Below are 24,778 nucleotides of genomic sequence, written 5' to 3'. Positions count from 1 at the left end.
AAAAATTAGCCAGGTGTGGTAGCAAGTGCCAGTAGTCCCAGCTACTTGGGAGGCTGAAGTGGGACAATCATTTGAGCCCAGGAGACCAAGGCTGCAGCAAGCTGTGATCATGCTACTGCACTCCAGCCTGGGTGTCAGAGAGAGACTGTGTCTCAAAAAAGAAAAGAAACGTCTCATCCTCTTGTTTTTTTTCATAACCTAAATGCATGCAAGAGAGAGACTTCTTGTGACCTCATTGAGCCCCTCATCAGGGCATGAAAACATTTATATTGATTAGTTTTCTAGATAACTAAAACTTACCACTTTTGTGACAAAAAAAAAATTCAAAATTGTCATCATTTGGTTGAAAATATCTAAAATGGGCCTGGCACGGTGGCTCATGCCTGTAATCCCAGCACTTTGGGAGGCCCAGGCGGGTAGATCACTTGAGGTCAGAAGTTCGAGACGAGCCTGGCCAACATGGTGAAACCCCATCTCTAGTAAAAATACAAAAATTAGCTGGGCGTGTTGGTGGGTGCCTGTAATCTCAGCTACTTGGAAGTCTGAGGCAGGAGAATCGCTTGAACCCAGGAAGTGGAGGTTGCAGTGAGCCGAAATCATACCACTGCACACCAGCCTGGGAGACAGAGTGAGACTCTATCTCAAAAAAAAAAAAGGAAAATATCTAAAATGTATTTGTGTGTCCCCAATTCTTAATAGCAGGTCCATGGCTCATTCAATGGCTCATCCAATTATTAGTGAGTATGCTTAGGTGTCAGGATTCCTGGGACTCAGAAAATCAGGACAACTGCTGTGATCACAGAGCTGTATCAACAGTGCTAATTAATAGAGAATACTTGTAACAGAAGTGTTTAATATTATATAAGGAGACTGCATCTGGACACTGAGGAAATCCTGGGCAACTTTAGCCAAGTGAACTCATTCACCTCACTTGTTATGCCTGAGAACTGAGTCCTTTCTCCACGAAAACAAATACAGACCATCTACCACACGACAGCAACTGCTGAGGATCTAGAAGTATAATGGTGAATGAGGAGGCTCCTATTCCCACTGAGATGCGCCCTAGTCTAAGAGATGGGCAAGAAACAAATGATCAAACAGGCAGAGGTTTATAATCCGAGGTGTTAGTAAAAGCCATGAAGAGAAATAAAGCAGGATCGAGAGCTACTATTTTAAATCAGTGCTTCTCAAATACCTGAGGTGAGGACAAGTTTTTCTTTTTTCAATCTGTTTTGGACTTTTTTTTTTTTTTTTTTTGAGAGACGAAGTCTCGCTCTGTCACCTAGGCCTGAGTGCAGTGGTGCAATCTTGGCTCACTGCATCCTCCACCTCACTGGTCCAAGCGATTCTCTTGTCTCAGCTTCCCAAGTAGCTGGGACGACAGGTGTGCACAGCCACGCCCAGCTAATTTTTGTATTTTTTAGTAGAGACGAGGTTTCACCATCTTGGCCAGGCTGGTTTCGAACTCCTGACCTCTGGATACAGAGCATAATATGTTTCTAAACTATTTCTGTTTGGCTTTAAAATCATTTATAATAGAGAAACCAAAATCACACGGTAATAGAAATAGAAGAAGAAATTTTGAAGCATTAGAGAAACCAAAATCACAAGGTAATAGAAATAGAAGAAGAAATTTTGAAGCATTGGATTAAGCCCAGGATATTAATTTTTTCACTTTTCTGCAAAAGGAAGCAAGTGATGCTGTATTTTCAAAATGTGTCTTTAATCATTTGTCAGTAGGCAGTCCCAACAATTTCTCCTGTAAAATTACAGGTCAATTTAAGCTATTTTTTGATGGAAAAAATAGATTCCAGATCTAAGAATTTCCTATTTGTGTATCTTCTTTTGACGGAAAACAAAATTCAAAACATTTTGTCAAATTCATAAGACATGTGGTGGTAAGTTTTGACAGACATGCAATATCAAGATTATCACCTATTTTACTGATAATTATGGAACATGTTATGACAATCTATAATCATAGCATCTGAAGGGACCGTACTGGCAAGCTTCTAACTTCTACTTTTGCCTTTTAATCTTTAGAAAAATATATTGTACTCCTTCCTTGCATGGAAATATTAAGATTACTCAAAATACTGATGATCTCAAACAAATCAGTAAGATTGTTTTTACAATATTTACATCTTTAAAAAGGTGGAACCAAGGCTGGGTGCAGTGGCTTACGTCTGTAATCCAAGCACTTTGGGAGGCCGAGGGGGGAGGATCACTTGAGGCCAGGAGTTCGAGGCCAGCCTGGCCAACATGGTGAAACCCCATCTCTACTAAAACTACAAAATTAGTTGGGCATGGTGCTGTGCGCCTGTAATCCCAGCTACTGGGGAAGTGAGTCAGGAGAATTGCCTGAACCTGGGAGATGGAGTTTGTAGTGATCCAAGATCACACCACTGCACTCCAGCCTGGGAGACAGAGTGAGACTCCGTCTCAAAAAAAAAGGTGGAATCAACCTATTTTTTATCTTTCAGAGGCACAGAGTTTGTTTCACAGTTCAAACATTCTTGATAGATGGCCTCCTTTTTTTATTTTTTTGAGACGGAGTCTTGCTCTGTCACCCAGGCTGGAGTGCAGTGGCACAATCTCCGCTCACTGCAAGCTCCGCCTCCCGGGTTCACGCCATTCTCCTGCCTCAGCCTCTCCGAGTAGCTGGGACTACAGGCACCCGCCACCACGCCTGGCTAATTTTTTGTATTTTTTAGTAGAGACGGGGTTTCACCGTGTTAGCCAGGATGGTCTCGATGTCCTGACCTCGTGATCCGCCCGCCTCGGCCTCCCAAAGTTCTGGGATTACAAGCATGAGCCACCACGCCCAGCCGATGGCCTCCTTTTGACAAACATCATACCTCAACATGCAGTGTTACATATAATCAGCTTTCATATTGTTACATAAAGATAATTATCTTAATTTTAACACATTAGCTTTTATTTAATTCACAATTCTTACTATAATGCTAGTCACATTGACTTTTTTTTTTTTTGTAGTAAGGCGTTATGGAAGAAGCAGTATGTTGGTTTATATTCCAGTGTAAAATCCTTAATCTGTGTATTTATTCTAGAAAACTTTTCTGTCATTGCGGCTACACCATCAGAACTCACTCTGACAGGAAGCTTAAAGTGCAAACTACACTTAAGCCAATATAATCCTTCAGAGTTTTAAACAGCTCAGAGCTACTTGTGTCTATAGGCAATTAAGTTGAAAGAAATAATTATTTGATAGCACCATCTTCAAATCACACATATACTTTAAAAACTGCCATTGGCAGCCATGTGTGGTGGCTCACTCCTGTAATCCCCTCATTTTGGGAGGCCGAGGCAGGCAGATTGCTTGCGCCCAGGAGTTTGAGACCAGCCTGGACCACATGGCAAAACCCTGTCTCTACAGAAAAAAAAAAAAAAATTAGCCAGGTGTGGTGGCCTACACCTTAGCCCTGGCTACTCAGGAGGCTGAGGTGGGAGAAGTTGAGGCTGCAGTGAGCCATGATTGCATTGCTGCATTCCAGCCTGGCAACAGAGCAAGACCCTGTCTCAAAAAAAAAAAAAAAAAAAAAAAAAAAAAAAAAAAAAATAGTGCCGTTGGCAATATGTGTACTTTAGTCAAGTTGCAAAGAAAATACTAGCTTAATTTATTCAGTTGGTTGGTTTCTGTAGTTCCTGAATACACTGAGCTATAATATCATAGGAAAATGGTACCTGAGCTACCTTGTCTGTCAAAGATTTACCCATTTCCAAATAAATTCTTTTTTTTTTTTTTTTTTGAGACAGTCTTGCTGTCGCCCAGGCTGGAGTGCGGTGGCACGATATTGGCTCACTGCTATCTCTGCCTCCCGGGTTCAAGCAATTCTCCTGCCTCAGCCTCCCAAGTAGTTGGGATTACATGCACCCACCACCACACCCAGCTAATTTTTGTATTTTTAGTAGACACGGGGTTTCACCATGTTAGCCAGGCTGGTCTCAAACTCCTGACCTCAAGTGATCTGCCCACCTCAGCCTCTTAAAGTGCTGAGATTACAGGCATGAGCCACCGCGCCCGACCCCAAACATCTTTGCTTCAATCTTTTACTAATGTCTCAGCAATTGTACTTTTCAATCTTAGCAACCCAAAGTGCTGCTTCATAAGATACCTGCAAATTACTAATGTTTGTAAATGAAATACCAAGTGACTGCTTCCATCAGCTTTTTAATTTGTTAGTCTTTCCTTAAGAGGATTTTTTTTTTCCTTTTAAAAAGAGATGAGGTCTCATTATGTTTCCCAGGCCGGTCTCAAACTCCTGTGTTCAAGTGATCCTCCCGCTTCTGCCTCCAAAAGTGCTAGGATAACAGGAGTGAGCCACTGCACCCAGCAAAAGGATTATTTTGGTTTTGAATTTTTCATGCTTTCTATGTAAATGCTGCTTAAGTCTTGATGGTTTCAAAGCATAATTAGCCAGTACAGCTCTATAAATAACACATCATAGTTTTTAGCAATTTGCCATCAATGATCGCTACAAACCCAACGTCAATATATAAGTGAATATATATCTGAGTAACATTAGTATATATGATTTTGCTTTTATGCTATTGGAAATAACCTCTGTTGTCATTATTTGGTTGACTATCACCGCTATTTTTGAAAAAATAAGTCTTTTCTTGACAAAAATAGTCCAGTAAATCTTGGGTCACCATCAGTAAATTAAGGTAAAAAATAAATACAGAAAACCGGGCACGGTGACTCACACCTGTAATCCCAACACTTTGGGAGGCTGAGATGGGTGGATCACCTGAGGTCAGGAGTTCGAGACCAGCCTGGCCAACATAGCGAAACCCTGTCTCTACTAAAAACACAAAAATTAACCGGGCATGGTGGCCTGTGCCTGTAATCCCAGCTACTCGGGAGGCTGAGGCAGAAGAATCGCTGGAACCAGGGAGTCGGAGGTTGCAGTTAGCCAAGATTGTGCCACTGCACTCCAGCCTGGGCAAGAGCAAGATTTCATTTCAAAAAAAAAAAAAAAAAAAATAGAATACAAAATTGTCTTTACAACTAATAATGCTAAACTATAAATTGAAAGGCAAGCCTAATTAAGGGCTAAACTTACGATAATGCAATACATCATAAAAATGAAATGGTGGTCCTAACATGCATGACTAGAATGTAGTGCACTCTACATGTGGCTCAGCACCTGAATTCAACACCCCTCAAACTCATCTCTACCCCGGTCAGTGAGACAAGTCACTGTCTTTGACATTGCAGCAAAATTCTAGATGTGCACCTTCAAAATTTCTGGGCTCAAGTCATGGTCAAATGGCAGCAAACTGTTCACAGACAAACTCCGGTCTGTTTGCCTCACTTGGAGTAGCACCATTTTAAAATGACTGGTCAGGGATTGCCTCTTGATAGAGGTGACATTTGAGCAGAAACTTGAAAGAAGGGAGGCTACCTGTCTTATACATATTTGGGGGAAGGCAGTGTAGGTAGTAGGGCCAGCAGGTGTAAGAAACATGGCAGAAACATGCTTGTGTGCTTTAGAAGTAGCCACGGGGACAGCGTGGTGGCCGCACAGTGGAGAAGGGGCAGGGCCACGTGGGATGAGGTTGGAGACAGTGGGCGGGGGCTAGATGACACTGGGCTTTGTAGTCAAGATAACAACTTTTGGGCCAGGCGTGGTGGCTCACGCCTGTAATCCCAGCACATTGGGAGGCCTAGGTGGGTGGATCACCTGAGGTCAGGAGTTCGAAACCAGCCTGCCCAACGTGGTGAAACCCTGTCTCTACTAAAAATACAAAAATTAGCCTGGCATGGTGGCACATGCCTGTAATCCTAGCTACTTGGGAGGCCAAGCCACGAGAATTGCTTGAACCCAGGAGGCAGAGGTTGCAGTGAACCGAGATAGTGCTATTGCACTCCAGCCTGGGCAACAGAGTGAGACTCTCTCTCAAAAACAACAAAAAAACCACTTTTGATTTTGCTCGGGGTGGGGGATTTGAGATGGGGAGTGACATGTTCAGGTAAGTAATTTACTCCCAAATTAAACTTCCCAGGATTACCCACAATTCCCCTGCATATGGCAAATCTTGCAGTAGATCAGGAGGGTCTGGGGTCAAGAGGAGGAAGCAAACACCACTGAAGTGGCTACGTTGTCCGGGGTATAAACTCAGGGTTCAGCCGGGCATGGTGGCTCACACCTGTAATCCCAGCACTTTGGGAGGCCAAAGCGAGTGGATCACCTGAGGTTGGGAGTTCGAGACCAGCCTGACCAACATGGAGAAACTCCATCTCTACTAAAAATACAAAATTAGCCGGGTGTGGTGGCGCATGCCTGTATTCCCAGCTACTTGTGAGGCTGAGGCAAGAGAATCACTTGAACTTGGGAGGCTGAGGCTGCGGTGAGCCGAGATTGCAGCATTGAACTCCAGCCTGGGAAACAAGAGCGAAACTCCGTCTCAAACAAAACAAACTGAAACAAAACAAAAAAACCCGGGGTTCATTGTCGGGTACCAGAGTAATTTAGAACATGGACACACGGGAGGAGTTTAGGAGTGGAGGTTTATCAGTTAGAAGAGAAGAGAAAGAAAAACAGCTTCCTCTTGAAGTGTGTCTGGAGTTGGTTGCTGCCAGTGGGTTCGTGGTCTCCCTGACTTCAAGAATGGAGCCATGGACCTTTGCAGTGTTAGAGCTCTTAAAGATGGCATGGACCCAAAGAGTGAACAGCACCAAGATTTACTGTGAAGAGCTAAAGAACAAAGCATCCACGGCATTGACGGGGACCCGAGGCGGGTTACTGCTGCTGGCTGGGGGGTGGCCAGCTTTTATTCCCTTATTTGTCCCCTCCCATGTTCTGTTTCTGTCCTATCAGAGTGCCCTTTTTTCAATCCTCCCCACGATTGGCTACTTTTAGACTCCTGCTGATTGGTGCATTTTAGAATCCTCTTGCTCACTACAGAGTGCTGATTGGTGCATTTTTACAGAGCACTGATTGGTGCATTTTACAATCCTCTTTCTAGCTACAGAGTGCTGATTGGTGCATTTTACAATCCTCTTCTAAGACAGAAAAGTTCTCCAAGTCCCCACTCGACCCAGGAAGTCCAGTTGGCTTCACCTCTCAGAAGGAGTCTCCAAGCAGAAAGGACCAGCTGGTGGAGAATGCACTGAGTTTTATAGTCCAGTTTGAGGAGGTGTTGTCTGATTTACTAGGCCTCACAGATTGGTTCCATCAGGTATGACATTTACAAAGCTCTCTGGGAAGGCTGGTCACCCTACCCTAGTCTTCTTATGCAAATGGACTTTCCAGTTGATGGGGGCCATTTTATCTGCTTCTTACCATACATGTGGCTGGCAGAGAAGGCAAGATGGAGCCGCCATCTTGAAAAGGTCTAGTCCTTAGTTCTTGCTGGCATTCATCTGTGCAGCAAGCTGCCAGCTTGCTTGTCTATGTCTGCAGCTCAACTTTTATCAGCTGCTTTTTGTTAGAAAATGATTTGGGGCTGCTTTTCATTAAAAGGAAAGCCCTACCAAGGACTCCCATGCCCTTGCTATCTCCCTAGGTAATTCCTTTTTAACTCCTATATCACCACAAGCCAGCTTTCCTGGGAGTCCCCTAGTTTCTCTCCAGGCCCTAGGTCACTTCCTGTCACCACTGAATCTGTCAGCATCTTTTTGGTGCACTCTGGCCTCCTGGCTCTCCTCCTCAGTAAAGCCTTGAATTAATCACCAACTTATCACGTAGTGAACAGATGTAGCCCTTTCCAAGTCATTCAGGGTCTTCATTCTGAACCCAAATCACACTCTGTGCTTTCAAATATCTCTCCCTTGTAGTTTGGTGTGGGCATAGGACTAAATTCTGGCCAATGGGGCTTGAGCAGAAGTAATGCATGCAACTTTCAAGTCATGCCCCTTGCCCGTTCTTTTCTTTCTACAGGAGGGAATACAGATGAATTGACGTGATCAGGAGCAGCCATGTTGCACCAAGAGAAGATGAAAAAAGCATATGTTGCAGATTGCAAAGTAACTAGGTAAGCATTTGAGTCCCTAAAACTATTCCTGGTATGACTGGTGGCGGCATACTAGCTTGGATTTTTGTGTGTCAGAGAAATAAACCTTCATCTCACTTAAATCAGTATTATTTGTGTACACTTTCTCTGTAGTAGGAGTGAAACTAGTCTCCTAACTAATTTAACCATCAAAAGAAAAAAAAATGTGAGGTGAGAAAATAAGGAATCAAGGAACAAAAGTCAAGTTTTACTCACTTCATAGTTTGGCTTAAAAGCAAGTTTGAATATGTGAGAAATGCAATAAATAATAATCATGCATACAGAGAAATTCCTCAAGTGACAAATCCTTTTACTTTCATTTCCTGTCTTGAGAATTGACAGAGTAAGATTCAGATGCATGTACTGACACTCATGTCAGTAACATCGGCTCAGGTTAGACTTTGGTCGTCTTATCCTTCGACTACCTAAGGGACTCATGGCCAGTATATTTTACAGCCCCCAGGGCCAGTTACTGAATTCTCACCTGAGAATGAATTCCCTAAGTCTGTAACGTTTCATCATCTTGCAACACAGATAAGCCTGTGTTTAGAGCAGGATTTTCCATATGAGTCCTTCCTCTTTCACACTGGGGCTGAGTAGAAGGTGATTGACCTGCCTGAGACTTTATCAGTTTGGAGTTCACGTTCCATGTGGTGTTGGAGGGAGCAACGGAGGCTGTGAAATCAGACATCCTGCTTTTTGACACGGTTGTTTGATGACTCACCCAAGCCATTTTTTATTCTCAGTGCACATTCTAGTTTCCCTTCTCCCGACAGTAGCCTGATGCACCTGTGCTTGCACTGTCCTTAAGCCTGTTGCTATTGTTATGTGGTGTCACTGAGCCCAACACTGCGTGTATGTGTGTGTGTGTGTGTGTGTGTGTGTGTGTGTTGAAAGGGGTAGGAAAGTGAGGATGATTTTCAACCATTAAACCCTCAAGGGACCATCTTCTGAAGCCTGGCATCATCATTTTTGTTCTCAAGAACATTTAAGTCAAAAATAACAAGGCTCCTTTTGCTCATCGTCAAATCATTTTACTTGTTTGATCCAACTGCTAGCTAGAAGGTCAATTCTTTCTGCTGCCATTTCATAATTCTAGTGTATTACAGGCATGAGCCACGGGCACGGTGGCTCATGCCTGCAATCCCAGCACTTTGGGAGGTCAAAGTGGGAGGATCACTTGAAGCCAGGAGTTCAAAACCAGCCTGAGCAACACAGCAAGGCCCCCATCTCTACAAAAAAATTTTAAAAATTAGCTGGGCATGGTGACACCCACCTGTAGTACCAGCTGCTCGGGAGGCTGAGGCAGGAGGATTGCTTGAGCCCAGGAGTTTGAGGTTGCAGTGAGCTTCAAGTTTTTATACCTTCAATCATACCATTTGTGGCTTAGGAACCCCTAATATATTACATGGAGGGTAATGTAGACATCAAGAAAATGATTGAAAACAATTTATGCCTAAATACATTTGTATTCTTCTTTAGAGAAACCTAGTAGACAAACTAAAAGCTACTAAGCAAATAAATCAAGGGATTGTATTTTACAAAATGACTCAATTTATGCATCATTTAAAGAGTGTGGATCCCTTGGGAACTTTAAACATGGTTGCATTAGTTAAACAGTTGCTTCATTCAGATCCCTTTAGGAACTTGGGCAGCACAGGGGAAGGGGTGCCTCTGTTCCTACTGTGTGGTCCTGGTGATCTGTGTAGGTATCTTCTTTTACCGGGTTAAGTGATAAAAATGGTGTCTTGTGCTCTTTTATCCAAGTCCAAGGAGCATCTTTGTGGGTGTGGGGTTGCAATTATACCTTTCCTCCCTGGGCTGAGTCCACAAAGAAGAAGAGAAAAATAACATTTCTGGAGGCCTGGCCAAGCCCTGGAATAAAATGGTTGCCTGAGAGAAACTGCAAGTTTGGGAGGCGGGGACTCTTTTCATTGTAACCAAGAGTGGAGTCCTCCATTTTTTTTCTTTTTTCTTTTCTTTTCTTTTTCTTTTTTTGGGACGGAGTCTCACTCTGTCGCCTAGGCTGGAGTGCAATGGCGCAATCTCGGCTCTCTGCAACGTCTACCTCCTGGGTTCAAGCTATTCTCCTGCCTCAGCCTCTCAAGTAGCTGGGATTACAGGCGCTCGCCACCAGGCCCAGCTAATTTTTTGTATTTTTAGTAGAGATAGGGTTTCACCATGTTGGCCAGGCTGGTCTCGAACTCTTGACATCAGGTGACCCACTCACCTCGGCCTCCCAAAGTGCTGGGATTATAGGTGTGAGCCACCACGCCCAGCCTCCTCCATTTCTTTTACTTTCCTTTAGTCAATCATGGAAACAGTGAAGGCATAAAAGTGTTCATGTTGAAGACCATTATGAAAATCCAGCCACTTCCTGTCTGTTACGCTCCAGCTGCCTATGTCCTCATCATGTAATGGGAGGGTCACACTAGAAGAGGAATGGGCCACCGACTGTCTAATGTCACCATCCTCCTGCTGAACGTGGGGAAAACATCGCTTTTTGCTCTGAACCCAGACCTAACCTTTGGATCTTGCTCTACGCCATGCTCCAAAAAGCCACCACTATCAATCTGAGTTGCCATAAAAATTCAATTTTTTGTTTAATAGACAGGATCTTCAGTGAAACTTAGGCCATCCCCAGTGGTCACTTTCATCTCTAACATCTCATGACTTTATGAAAATAAAACAACCAGCTATCATCAGGGAGAGAACACAGAGTTAGTAGTTAGTGGATAAGGGTGAGGGTCATGCGTGAGTTACTTCCCTTCTCAAGCCCCCTACTCTCTCCTTCAGATCTACATGTTACTGTCTCAGGGCACGTTCCCTGACCATCCTGTTTGCAGTGACAACTGTTGCCTCCCAACTCTAAGTACTCCATACTCCACTTCCCGTTTTATATTTGATCATTAGCGTTTGTGATGGTTAATTTTATGTTTCATCTTGATTGGGTCATGGGGTTCCCAGATACTTGGCGAAACGTCATTTCCGATTCTGTCTATGAGTGGATCATCCTCCTCAATGGGCTGTTGAGGGCTTTAAGGCAGAGGAAGGGAGAATTTGTCCCCTCTTTTTGTTTTTGGAGACAGAGTCTCACTCTGTCACCCAGGCTGGAGTGCAGTGGTGCGATCTTGATTCACTGCAACCTCTGCCTCCCAGGTTCAAGCGATTCTCCCGCCTCAGCCTCCCAAATAGCTGGGGTTACAGGCACGTGCCACCATGCCCAGCTAATTTTTGTATTTTTAGTAGAGATGGGGTTTCACCATTTTGGCCAGGCTGGTCTCAAACTCCTGAGCTCAAGTGATCCACCTGCCTCGGCCCCCTGAAGTGCTGGGATTACAGGCATGAGCCACCTTGCCCGGCCCTGAATTTGGCCCTTCTTTTCTGCCAGATGACTTGAGCTGGAATATCAGTCTCTCCTTCCCTCAGACTGCAGTTTACATCATCAGCTCCCCTGGTTCTCAGGCCTTTGGACTCAGATTGAATGATACCCCTGGCTTTCCCCAGCTGCCAGCTTGCAGATGGCAGATGGTGGGACTTCTCGGCCTCCATAATCACATAAGCCAATTCCTTATAATAACTCTCCTTCTCTTTCTCTCCTCTCCCCTCTCTTACTTTGAGCTGATTATTTTGGGAAACCGCAACCACAGGAGAAGCTCTGAAAACAGAGTGGAAGTTACCCTATCACCCACGTTATCCCAGGAGGACAGGATGACTCTAAGTCACTGGAGACAGTTATCCTTTATTGATGGAGAAGGCACTGACTTAAATCTCCATAACAAATCTTACTCTTATTTGCCAGTTTTTCCTGAGCATAATCAACTTTCCCTACACCCTTCTTTTTGTTTCAGCCGACATGGTATTTAAGTCTGAGTTCAAAGCCACCTCTTTGAAATGTACCAATTTCTCTGGGTATCTCCCCTGTATACTACACGAAGTATACATGTTAATAATCTCCTGTTTATTTGTCTCTTTTTAATCTGTTTTTTGTTACAGTGGCCCATCCCAACTAAGAACTATGAAAGATAGAGAGAAAATTATCTGTTTCCCTACACTTATAGTAATGTAAAGTAGTATAGCCACTCTGGAAAATATCAGTTTCTTAAAAAGCTAAACACTTGGCCAGGCGCAGTGGCTCACACCTGTAATCCTAACACTTTGGGAGGCCAAGGCGGGCAGATCACTTGAGGTCAGGGGTTCAAGACCAGGCTGGCCAACATGTCAAAACCCTGTCACTACTAAAAAATGCAAAAATTAGCTGGGAGTGATGGCAGGCGCCAATAATCCCAGCCATTCAGGAGGATGAGGCAGGAGAATGGCTTGAACCTCGAAGGCGGAGGTTGCAGTGAGCAAAGATCGCGTCACTGAACTTCAGCCTGGGCGGCAGAGCGAGACTGTCTCAAAAAAAAAAAAAAAAAAAGAGGCCGGGCGCGGTGGCTCAAGCCTGTAATCCCAGCACTTTGGGAGGCCGAGGCGGGCGGATCACGAGGTCAGGAGATCGAGACCATCCTGGCTAACACGGTGAAACCCCCTCTCTACTAAAAATACAAAAAATTAGCCGGGTGCAGTGGCAAGCGCCTGTAGTCCCAGCTACTTGGGAGGCTGAGGCAGGAGAATGGCGTGAACCCGGGAGGTGGAGCTTGCAGTGAGCTGAGATTGCGCCACCGCACTCCAGCCTGGGCAACAGAGTGAGACTCCGTCTCAAAAGAAGAAAGAAAGAAAAAAAAAACTCTGATCCCCGAATGCTCAGGGAGACTGATCTGAGTAATAATGAAACTCTGGTCTCCCACACAGACAGCTCTGCATGAATGACTCTTTCTCTATAGAAATTCCCCTATCTTGATAAAACAGCTCTGTCTAGGCAGTGGGCAGGGTGAACCCGCTGGGCAGTTACAGCATGAGGCAGCCTTGTAGTGATGGCACAGTTGTGTATCTCAATTGTGTTGGTGGTTACAGGAAGCTACACTCGTAATAAGATTGTATAGAAGTACACACGTGTGTGCTTATAAAACCAATGAAATCTGAATCAGCTCTGTGGAGCATTTCAATGTCAATTTCCTGATTTTGATTTTGTACAGTAATTATTCAAGATGTTACCACCACTGAAGGAGGCTAGGTATAGGGTACACTGGGCCTCCCTGTACACTTTCTTTGAATCTTCTGGTGACTCTATCATTATTTCAAAATGAAAAGTTAAAAAAAAATTGTAGATGGGCTCTCAAGCTTGGCGTGTGGTCAGTGGGGAACCACACGGGTTCAACACGTGTATCAAGAAGTGTTATTTCTGGATATTAGCCCTTTGTCAGATGAGTAGGTTGCAAAAATTTTCTCCCATTCTGTAGGTTGCCTGTTCACTCTGATGGTAGTTTCTTTTGCTGTGCAGAAGCTCTTTAGTTTAATTAGATCCCATTTGTCAATTTTGGCTTTTGTTGCCATTGCTTTTGGTGTTTTAGACATGAAGTCCTTGCCCATGCCTATGTCCTGAATGGTATTGCCTAGGCTTTCTTCTAGGGTTTTTATGGTTTTAGGTCTAACATGTAAGTCTTTAATCCATCTTGAATTAATTTTTGTATAAGGTGTAAGGAAGGGATCCAGTTTCAGCTTTCTACATATGGCTAGCCAGTTTTCCCAGCACCATTTATTAAATAGGGAATCCTTTCCCCATTGCTTGTTTTTGTCAGGTTTGTCAAAGGGCTAATATCCAGAATCTACAATGAACTCAAACAAATTTACAAGAAAAAAACAAACAACCCCATCAAAAAGTGGGCGAAGGACATGAACAGACACTTCTCAAAAGAAGACATTTATGCAGCCAAAAAACACATGAAAAAATGCTCATCATCATTGGCTATCAGAGAAATGCAAATCAAAACCACAATGAGATGCCATCTCACACCAGTTAGAATGGCGATCATTAAAAAGTCAGGAAACAACAGGTGCTGGAGAGGATGTGGAGAAATAGGAACACTTTTACACTGTTGGTGGGACTGTAAACTAGTTCAACCATTGTGGAAGTCAGTGTGGCGATTCCTCAGGGACCTAGAACTAGAAATACCATTTGACCCAGCCATCCCATTACTGGGTATATACCCAAAGGACTATAAATCATGCTGCTATAAAGACACATGCACATGTATGTTTATTGCGGCACTATTCACAATAGCAAAGACTTGGAACCAACCCAAATGTCCAACAACGATAGACTGGATTAAGAAAATGTGGCACATATACACCATGGAATACTATGCAGCCATAAAAAATGATGAGTTCATGTCCTTTGTAGGGACATGGATGAAACTGGAAAACATCATTCTCAGTAAACTATCGCAAGGACAAAAAACCAAACACCGCATGTTCTCACTCATAGGTGGGAATTGAACAATGAGAACTCATGGACACAGGAAGGGAACATCACACTCCGGGGACTGTTGTGGGGTTGGGGGAGTGGGGAGGGACAGCATTAGGAGATATACCTAATGCTAAATGACGAGTTAATGGGTGCAGCAAACCAACACGGCACATGGATACATATGTAACAAACCTGCACATTGTGCACATGTACCCTAAAACCTAAAGTATAATAATAAAATAAAATAAAATAAAAAGAAGTGTTATTTCTGTTCAGGGCCTATCTACTCTGGCCATTGCATAATGTTCATCTGCAACGATTGCAAGGTGTTCGGATTTTGTAAATCTAAATGTCATAAAAACTTTAAAAAGAAGTGCAATCCTGGCAAAGTTAGGCTGACCAAACCATTCCAGAAAGGAGCTGGTAAAGAGCTTACGGTAGATAATTCATTTGAATTTGACAAACATAGAAATGAACCTATCAAATACTAGCGAGAGCTATAGAATAAAACTACTGATGCAATGAAGAGAGTTGAAGAGATCAAACAGAAATGCGAAGCTAAATTTATTTATTTATTATTTATTTATTTATTTATTTATTTATTTTTGAGATGGAGTCTCACTCTGTTGCCCAGGCTGGAGTGCAGTGGCGCAATCTCGGCTCACTGCAAGCTCCGCCTCCCGGGTTCACGCCATTCTCCTGCCTCAGCCTCTCCGAGTAGCTGGGACTACAGGCGCCTGCCACCACGCCCGGCTAATTTTTTTTTGTATTTTTAGTAGAGACGGGGTTTCACCGTGTTCTCGATCTCCTGACCTCGTGATCCGCCCGCCTCAGCCTCCCCAAAGTGCTGGGATTACACGCGTGAGCCACCGCGCCCGGCCGAAGCTAAATTTATAATGAACAGATTGAAGAAAAATAAAGAGCTACAGAAAGTTCAGGATATCAAAGAAGTCAAGCAAAGCATTCATCTTATCCAAGCCCGTCTTGCAGGCAAAGGGAAGGAGTTGGAAGAGAAAATGGTACAGCAGTTACAACAGGATGTGGACATGAAGATGCTTCTTAAATATCTCTGTAACCATTTCTTCTATGGACATTTGAAAATGCCCTTTGGAGACTTGGAACTGCTAAATTATTAGTTTATTTTTTACATAAGTTCATTTAAATGAAAAGTGATTAAAATGTATCTCTCCTACATTGCCATCTACAAAACACCAGATACTACAGATGTTAGATTGCATCTCAGTATTAAATCTTCACTGATAGATGTACTTATGCAAATCATGAAAATTCTACTTATAACTAGATTAGTGAATTGCGGACATAAAATGGTTATGTCATTTGGATAATGGCACTAGGTAGCATTTGTATAATAACTAATGGCAAAAAATCATGGCTAGTGATGTATAAAATAAAATATTCTTTGCAGTAAAATATTCACTTTATTAATTCTATAGAAGGGGGGATACAACAAGGAACTAACAATTTGTATGACAGTGTCAAATATTTTGATTTTAGTATTTCCTGTTTTGGTTTATTTGCATCTTAGAAGAGCATAATGACATCGTTTGATGAAGCTTAATTATGCTGGACTGTTTCAACTTGGTTTAATCTTTCTGATAGGTAGTTGTGGATGTTTGGAATGAGAACTGAATAATCTTTGCCTGGAGTGACACTACACTCTTCCACTTTGGAGAATACTCAGTTCTAACTTGTGATTCCTGGTAGAAAAAACTTTATTTTTCTAGCCTAGCAATGATCTAGAAGCAGAGGAATCCTAGTGCCTTTTTTAAGTTATTATGTGGTTTTCTTTTAAAAAGCTCCTGTTTTTGGAAAGTAGAATTTATGGGTACAACATCTGCTCATTATTTGCACATAAAATAAAACCATTTAAAAAGAAAAAAATTATAGTTGGACATAAAATAATTTTTAAATTTAAAATTACCTCAGGATATACACATGTATGGAACTAATATTTTATACATAATCTTAACTTGCTTTGGTCAGTGTATCTACTTGTAAATGTGTCTCACCATTCAGTTCCCTGTGTTCTGTTGCTGAATATGGTGTTATAGCACTTCTGGTATGATAGCCGTGGACTGTTCTCTGATTTTCTCCATTTTTTGCTAATGATGTGTAACTATGACATATGGACAGTACCTGGATTGCCTGGTTTGATCACTATGGCTACTTTTGTAAGCATCTCATGGCAAATCTTGTCAGAGCACATATAGATTCTGTGAATCTGCATGGTCAGAGTAAGCTTGCTCTCTTTGGGTGGCTGGAGGGTTATGAGTATTTTTCACAACTGTCACTTCCTGAACTTGACCTTTGGTGTACTTTCCAGATTTGCTAATGCATCTGCTATGCTTGAGGCATGGCTTTAAAATAATATGGCTATAAATAATATGGCTATAAAATAACTTTTTCGGCCAGGTGCGGTGGCTCATGCCTCTAATCCCAGCACGTTGGGAGGCTGAGACAGGTGGATCACTTGAGGTCAGGACTTCAACACCAGCCTGGCCAACGTGGCAAAACCCTGTCTCTACAAAAAATACAAAAATTAGCCTGGCATGGTGGTGCATGCCTGTAATCCCAGCTACTCAGGAGGCTGAGGCACGAGAATTACTTGAACCCGGGAGATAATGCCACTTCACTCCAGCCTGGACAACAGAGCAAGACTCTAAAAAAAAAAAATTGGGCCAGGTGCAGTGGCTCACACCTATAATCTCAACACTTTGGGGGACTGAGGCAGGTGGTTCATTTGAGCTCAGGAGTTGGAGACCAGCCTGGCCAACATGGGTGAAACCCCATCTCTACTAAAAATACAAAAATTAGCCAGGCGTGGTGGTGCATGCCTGTAATCCCAGCTATTTGGGAGGCTGAGGCACAAGAATCTCTTGAACCTAGGAGGCGAAGGTTGCAGTGAGCCGAGATCGCACCACTAAACTTCAGCCTGGGTGACAGAGTGAGACTCCATCTCAAAAAAAAATTATATATATATATATATAAAATATTATATATATAAAATATTATGTATATTATATATATAAAATATTATGTATATTATATATATAACTTTCTCAAAGCAAACGATACCATTTTGATCTCCTATTATGTACTAGTTGTTACATGTATTATCTTATTTAGAACTTATACTAATCTAGTGAAATATATGTTCCTTGTAGAACATAAACAAGAGAAATTATTTATCTGAATAAATGCTGTTCCTAAGCACCGCTATTCCAGCAATGCTGTTGTGGTTCACAGCCCTGTTAAACGTGTCTTTTAGGCTTGTTTTCTGACTCTGTAGCACATTCTTTTGACTGCACTCAGTTGTGGAAAATTTTCATCTTTTAAAGTTTAGGCATCTGTAGTCCCAGCTATTTAGGAGGCTCTGCTGGGAGGATCCCTTGAGCCCAGGAGGTAGAGGCTACAGTGAGCTATGATCGTGCCATTGCACTCCAGCCTGGATGACAGAGCATGACCCTGTCTCAACAGGGTCTCAACAAAACAACAACAACAACAAAACCAAACCAGCCAACCAAACAAAAATAATAAAGTTTAGAATTTGTCTACCTACTTACCTACCTACCTGTATCTATCATCAAAAGTAATTCAGCACAAATTAAAATAAGGAAGTATTTTTCACTTACAGGTTACAGAATGCATTTCCAATGCCACCAAAGATGCAGAGAACCCTCTGTATTGCTGGGGAAAGTGTGAATTGCTACTACTTTTTGGAAAGCATGTTGACAATATATTATGTCCACAGCCTTTAAAAATGTTCACACCTTTTAATGAGTCATTCTACTTTTGGGCATGTATGATATATTTTGAAAACTTTGTAACAATTGACTTCCACTGCAGCCACAGTCTAATGGAGGGAAACAGAAACCCAGTCCACCACCTACACAATCTATTCCAACCCCAATTTACCGTAAGGTTTTACTTCCGTTATGATTTTTTCATGCATTTTTTAAACACATTGGCTTTCTTGGGAGTGTAAAGTTTTTTCAAGAACTAAGTGTATTTTCAAGAACCCAGCACATAATAGATGCTCTGAATAAATTTTATTCACAAATTTTATTCACTGGCTTACGACGATCCAGTCCTATACAGACATTAATTTATTTCAAGACAACCCTATAAAGTAGGCTTTTCTTTCATATTGTATAGGTGAGGAAACTTGAGGCACAGAGAGAATAAGTAATTAGCCCAAGGTCATACAGCTAGTAAGAAGTGGGGTAAGGTGGGAAACCAGGCAACCTCTCTTGAGCTCTAGGCTCTTAACTGCCTCTCCAGTGTGAGCAGACAGTCACAAAATGCGCCAGGACTGCACCAGTTGATATACATGTTAATTAAATAACTATGAACCCAGGACAACACTGATAAATAATCATGAGAAAATTAGAGCATTCTCTTAGTGAAACATTATATAATCATTGACATCATGCTTTCAAAACTTACACGTTAGTCTGGATAAATGCTTTTAACACTAAGCAAAAATCAGGAGACAGAAGAGTATGTGCAGCATGGTTATACCTAACACAAAATGACTGGAAAGAAAAATATCAAAAGTGTCAAGAAGCTGCAAATCAGATGGGCATTCATTCATTTCTCCTTTTCACTGTTAATTTCCATTTTCCTTTAATCAGTCTATTAGTTTGCTACTGCTGCTGTAACAAAGTTCCACAAACTGGGTGACTTGAAACAACAGAAATTTATTCTCTCACAGGAGCCCAGAAATCTGAAATTAAAGTTTGGATAGGATTGGTTCCTTCTGGAGGCTGTTGGGGAGAATCTGTTCTTGCCTCTCTTAGCTTCTGGTGGTGGCTGTCATCCTTGGGGTTTCCTGGCTTGTAGCTGTGTTCCTGCAATCTCTGCTGCTGTCTTCACATACCCTTCTTCCCTGAGCGTCTTCATATGGCCTTCTTTTAAGGAGTCAGTCATTGGATTTGGGTCCAACTCTAACCCAGTATAACCTCATTTAACTCATTATATCTGCAAAGATCCTTTCACCAAATAAGGTCACATTCTGAGGTTCTGGGTAGACATAAATTTTGAGGGGATACTACTTACCCCAGTGTAATGTGCAATTATTTTCTATTTTTTATATTGGAAAAATGTAAACATTAAGAAAATAGAAGCTTGAGCCAGGTCTATGAAATTAGGTGGATGATTAAACAGAATCAGAATAGTTGTAACTAAGTGATGGTACAGCTAAAATACTTTTTTCCAACATGGTCGCAGACATAAAGCAGCATGGCAGCTTAGTACAAGTACTAGATCTAGAAACTTCAGCCTGGGTTAGAATCCTGCCTCCCCACCTGCCTTGTGTGCCTTTGGGTGAAGGGGTCAAACATTCTGAACCTTGTCTTCCACTCCTGTACAGAAAGAAAGCTATGGGTATTTTAGACTTCAACTGTTTCTAGCCAGACAACTGGACTTTCCAAGAGGTCCAGCATAAATAATTTCAGTGGGAAAGTAAACTTTTTCCTGTCCTTTTCCTCTCAGTGGTGCTGGAGAGAGGGGAGAAAGGAGTAAAAGAGATTTTAAAGCCTTGCATGTTCCCCTGGGAGGCCAGCTCATGAATGGATATTTGGCTGAGGTGTGACCTGGAATGTTTTGCACAATGAAGCAAGGCTGGTTGAGCTGGCAGATATCCAAGGAAGGGGGCTGGAGGGATGAGGGAGTCTGTGATGGGGGTGAGGAGCAGGAGGTCACAGCCACGTGGCAGAAGCCTTGCAGCCTGTGGAGGAAAGCCCTAGGGGTGAAGGTTTGCCAAGAAATTCTCAGGACTGAAGGAGAAGGTGCACACTGTTCAGTGTTAGGCTGTCTGCCCAGGAGTGCCATCACGTTCCCCAACGTGAGAACGGCCACTTCTTGGTCGTTTCCTCAACCTTTGATGAACACTTACGACACTGTGGGGAGAGACGGAGAAAAGGACATTGTGCTCTCATCTGGGGTGTCATGCTGGGGCACCCGAACACAGAACCCACGAGTGAGCCTTGAAGGGGCCAACTGAGCCAGAGGTGGTTGGAAGAGCTGCGCCACTCCTGTCCCACTGCAGGTGGGATAGAGTTCCCGCTAATTTCATTTACATTTGTACCTCAAAGCACGAAGTGGTTTAGCTGACTTCTGCTCTTCATGAAGGGCCCAGCTCACATCCTTTAGTAATAATTCAAACATTCTGACTTGCACTAGGCAGCATGTTTATCATAAATGCAAGGACTGCTACTTTGGTGTAGGAAATTATTTAAACGTGTAAACTCTCATATACTAATTTGCAAATCAAACTCTTTTGAAGGCTTTATTTCAATGTCGTTGTTAGCTTTTTTGCCTTTTCTCATTTTCCCACTAGTTTGCTTGATTGCACATTATAGAAAATTCACCATTCTCATTCATTCTGATCCCACATTTAGACTTCTCTTTCAAGTACTTGAAAGAATTTATAAATATTTGCAATACATGATGCAAATTAATCCTTATACACACTTGGAAAGTACCCTGCAATATCTTTCCCCATCTATCACTCACCCACTGTTTATTGCCCTCTGAACAATGTCCAGCCTAGTTCCTTTCTTATTTCGTTACATACATAAAATCATTGCTTCCCATCCACGATCTCTCCTTAGAAACGCTGCCCTTTGGCTGGGCACGGTGGCTCATGCCTGTAATCCCAGCGCTTTGGGAGGCCGAGTAGGGCCGAACACCTGAGGTCAGGAGTTCAAGACCCAGCCTGACCAACATGGAGAAACCCCATCTGTATGAAAAACACAAAATTACCTGGGCATGGTGGTGCATGCCTGTAATCGCAGCTACTTGGGAGGCTGAGGCAGGAGAATCACTTGAAACTGGGAGGCAGAGGTTGCGGTGAGCCGAGATCGTGCCATTGTACTCCAGCCTGGGCAACAAGAGTGAAACTCCATCTCAAAAAAAAAGAAAAAGAAAAAAAAAAAAGAAATGCCGCCCTTCCCCCAGCTACCCTACCTGCCACATTACTACAAACTGCACCACCAGTGAATGTAACCCAAGTTGCAGTAAATGAAATATCTCCCAGAAATTTGGAGTTGGGACATAGGGACTGAGCAACTTATCATCTGTGAAGGACCAGACTGGAGAGAAAGGAGAGAGAGAGACAGAGAGAAAGAGAGAGAAAGAGAAAATGCCTGGAGTTGCTACTCCCAGTTCTCAAATTCAGTTGGATTTCTTAAGATTTATCTCTTACGCCGGGCGCGGTGGCTCACGCTTGTAATCCCAGCACTTTGGGAGGCCGAGGCGGGCGGATCACGAGGTCAGGAGATCGAGACCACGGTGAAACCCCGTCTCTACTAAAAATACAAAAAATTAGCCGGCCGTGGGGGTTCCACCATGTTGGCCAGGCTGGTCTGAAACTCCTGACATCATGTGATCCACCCGCTTTGGCCTCCCAAAGTGCTGGGATTATAGGTGTGAGCCACCGCGTCTGGCCAACCAAATAATTCTTGATTCAGATTTTCAGAGTGAGTCTTCAAAACAAAGTTTATAAAATCAGTGAGTACATATTAACCGTATTAGAAGCTAATCTCATTCATTTTTCTTTCCTTTTCTATTTCCTCTTTTAAAAATGTGAAATGTATCATCCATACAGAAGAGTGAGCAAAATTTACATATATGGTTTGAAGCAGCCCCTGGTTGAAACCATACGTACGTGTTTTATGCACTCTTCTAGGCCTGATAGTAAATATTTTTAGCTTTGCAGGATATATAGTCTCTGCCAAAACTGCGCTAGACTGCTATTACAGCATGGAAGCAGCTATACGAAATATGTAATGGATGAAGATGGCTGTGTTCCAACAGAACTTTATTTATAAAAACAGATACTGGGCTGATTTGGCCCACAGGTCATAATTTGCTGATCCCTTGCTTGAGGAAAAATTTTAAAGCAAAGGTCTGTATAACCACCACTCAAGTTAAGACATAGACACAGACACATCCCTTTGTGTCCCTCCTAGATGAGAACACTTCCGTCCTCTCTAGACTGGGCCCCTATCTTGACACTTGGGATGAACAGTTTCTTGAGTCTCTTTATAACTTTGCCATGTATGTATGCATTTCTAAACAGTATAGCTTATTTTGCCTTATTTTTTGAAAAGAGAGCCGTATTTAATGCATGCATCTTTTTTCTACTCCTCTTCCTTCTTGGCTTGCTTTTATATGTTTGTGAAATTCATACACAAGTAGCTATAATTTGCCTTATTACTGTACAGTTTTTCATTGTATAAGACACCAGAATGTATGTTTGTTTGTTTCTTAAATATATTCCACTGCTGATTAAAATTTGGGGTGTTTTCAGTTGGGGAGCAATAATGAACAATGTAGCCATGAATGTTTCAAATGTCCTCTGAAACCTAAAACCTATTAGTCACCACCTTGTTATTTGGCAGAATATAGAAGCTAGCGGATAAGGGAGGCTTGGTGACACGGTGAATAAAGATTAGCCCCCAGCCTTTCAGAGCAGAGAGGAGAGGGTGGAGAGTAACTCTCAAGGGCAATCCAAGAATATGCAGCACTCATGTCTCAAAGACTTTCAAAGGATTGAAAGAAGTCACAGCATCTTCTCTCACCAAATGCAATTTAATAGAAATCAACAACAAATTTATATAGAAAATTCTCAGGCCGGGCTCGATGGCTCATGCCTGTAATCCCAGCACTTTGGGAGGCCAAGGCAGGCAGATCACTAGAGGTCAGGTGTTCGAGACCAGCCTGGCCAACATGGTGAAACCCCGTCTCTACTAAAAATACAAAATTAGCTGGGTGTGGTGGTGCTCACCTGTAGTCCCAGCTACTCGGGAGACTGAGGCAGGAGAATTGCTTGAACGTGGGAGGCAGAAGTTGCAGTGAGCCAAAATTGTGCCATTTTACTCCAGCCTGGGCAACAGAGTGAGACTACATCTCAAAAAAGAAAAAAAAAGAGAGAGAAAATTCTCATGGCTGGGCATGTTGGCTCACATCTGTAATCCCAGCACTTTGGGAGGCCGAGGCAGGTGGATCACTTGAGCACAGGAGTTCAAGACCAGCCTAGGCAACATGGCGAAAACCCATCTCTATTTAAAATTTTTAAAAAAGAAGGAGAAAATTCTCGTATGTTCAAAAATCAAGAAATTGTTTTAAGAACCACACAGATTAAAGAATAAGTCCTACTGAAAATTAAAAAAAAAAATTTGAATGATAATGAAATACCACATATTTAAATTTGGGGGTACAACTGAAGTAGAAAATAGATGAAAATTTGTAGCCTCATATTTGCATGTAATACACAGTTTAAAATAGACTAAGATAGTGTATTAGTTTGTTTTCATGCTGCTGATAAAGACATACCTGAGACTGGGCAATTTACAAAAGAAAAAGGTTGATTGGACTTAACAGTTCCACATGGCTGGGGAGGCCTCACAATCATGGCAGAAGGCAAGGAGGAGCAAGTCACAGCTTATGTGGATGGCAGCTGGCAAAGAGAGAGCTTGTGTAGGGAAACTCTCGTTTTTAAGACCATCAGATCTCGTGAGACCCATTCACTATCATGAGAACAGCACGAGAAAGTCCCACCCCCATAATTCAATCATCTCTCACTGGGTCCTTCCCACAACAAGTGGGAATTATGGGAGCTACAAGATGAGATTTGGGTGGGGACACAGAGCCAAACCATATCAGATAGAAATGATGAAAGGCTGAAAATTAATGAGCCGAGTATCTATCTAAAGAACTTAGAGAGCCACAAAATAAGCCCAAAGAATATAAAATAAGTAAATATATAGTAGTAATAAGAAAGTAAATAGAAAGTAAGTAGTAGAAAGATAAGAATAGAAAACAATGAAATAGAAAACAAATATACTGCTGGGTGCAGTGGCTCACGCCTATAATCCCAACACTTTGGGAGGCTGAAGCAGGAGGACTGCTTAAGCCCAGGAGTTCAAGACCAGCCTGGACAACATAGCGAGACCTCACAGCTATAAAAATGTAAAAACAAAATTAGCCTGGTGTGATGGCATGTGCCTGTAGTCCCAGCTATTTGGGAGGCTGAGGTGAGAGGATTGCTTGAGCCCAGGAGGTTGAGGCTGCAGTGAGCCATGATTGTGCCACTGCACTCCAGCCTGAGTGACAGAGGGAGATCGTCTCTCAAAAGGAAAAGAAAAGAAAACAAGCATACAATAGAGAGGAATGACACAATCATAAGGTGATTCCTTCATGAGAATAGTAAGATGGCAAAACTCTGGAAAGAGAGTGGGAACATGGATAATGTTATGAATGAAGAAGGAACATTACAAGCCAGGCACAGTGGCTCACACCTGCAATCCCAGTACGTTGGGAGGCCAAAGTGGGCAGATTGCTTGAGGCCGGGAGTTTGAGACCAGCCTGAGCAACATAGCAAGA

General features: G+C 42.5%; 1 protein-coding gene across 1 annotated transcript; it reads left to right on the top strand.

Moving 5' to 3' along the window:
- Window positions 1-3,006: 3,006 nt before the first annotated feature.
- LOC134732226 (probable ribosome biogenesis protein RLP24) lies at window positions 3,007-15,504 on the top strand. The gene is given in 3 exon segments (XM_063615250.1): window positions 3,007-3,018; window positions 14,629-14,918; window positions 15,246-15,504. Coding segments are annotated over 3 exon segments (561 nt in total).
- The last annotated feature ends 9,274 nt before the right edge of the window (window positions 15,505-24,778 follow it).

Source organism: Symphalangus syndactylus, chromosome 1, assembly GCF_028878055.3.
Source record: "Symphalangus syndactylus isolate Jambi chromosome 1, NHGRI_mSymSyn1-v2.1_pri, whole genome shotgun sequence".
In the NCBI taxonomy this organism is placed as follows: Eukaryota; Metazoa; Chordata; class Mammalia; order Primates; family Hylobatidae; genus Symphalangus; species Symphalangus syndactylus.
This window is presented reverse-complemented; position numbering and strand designations above follow the sequence as displayed.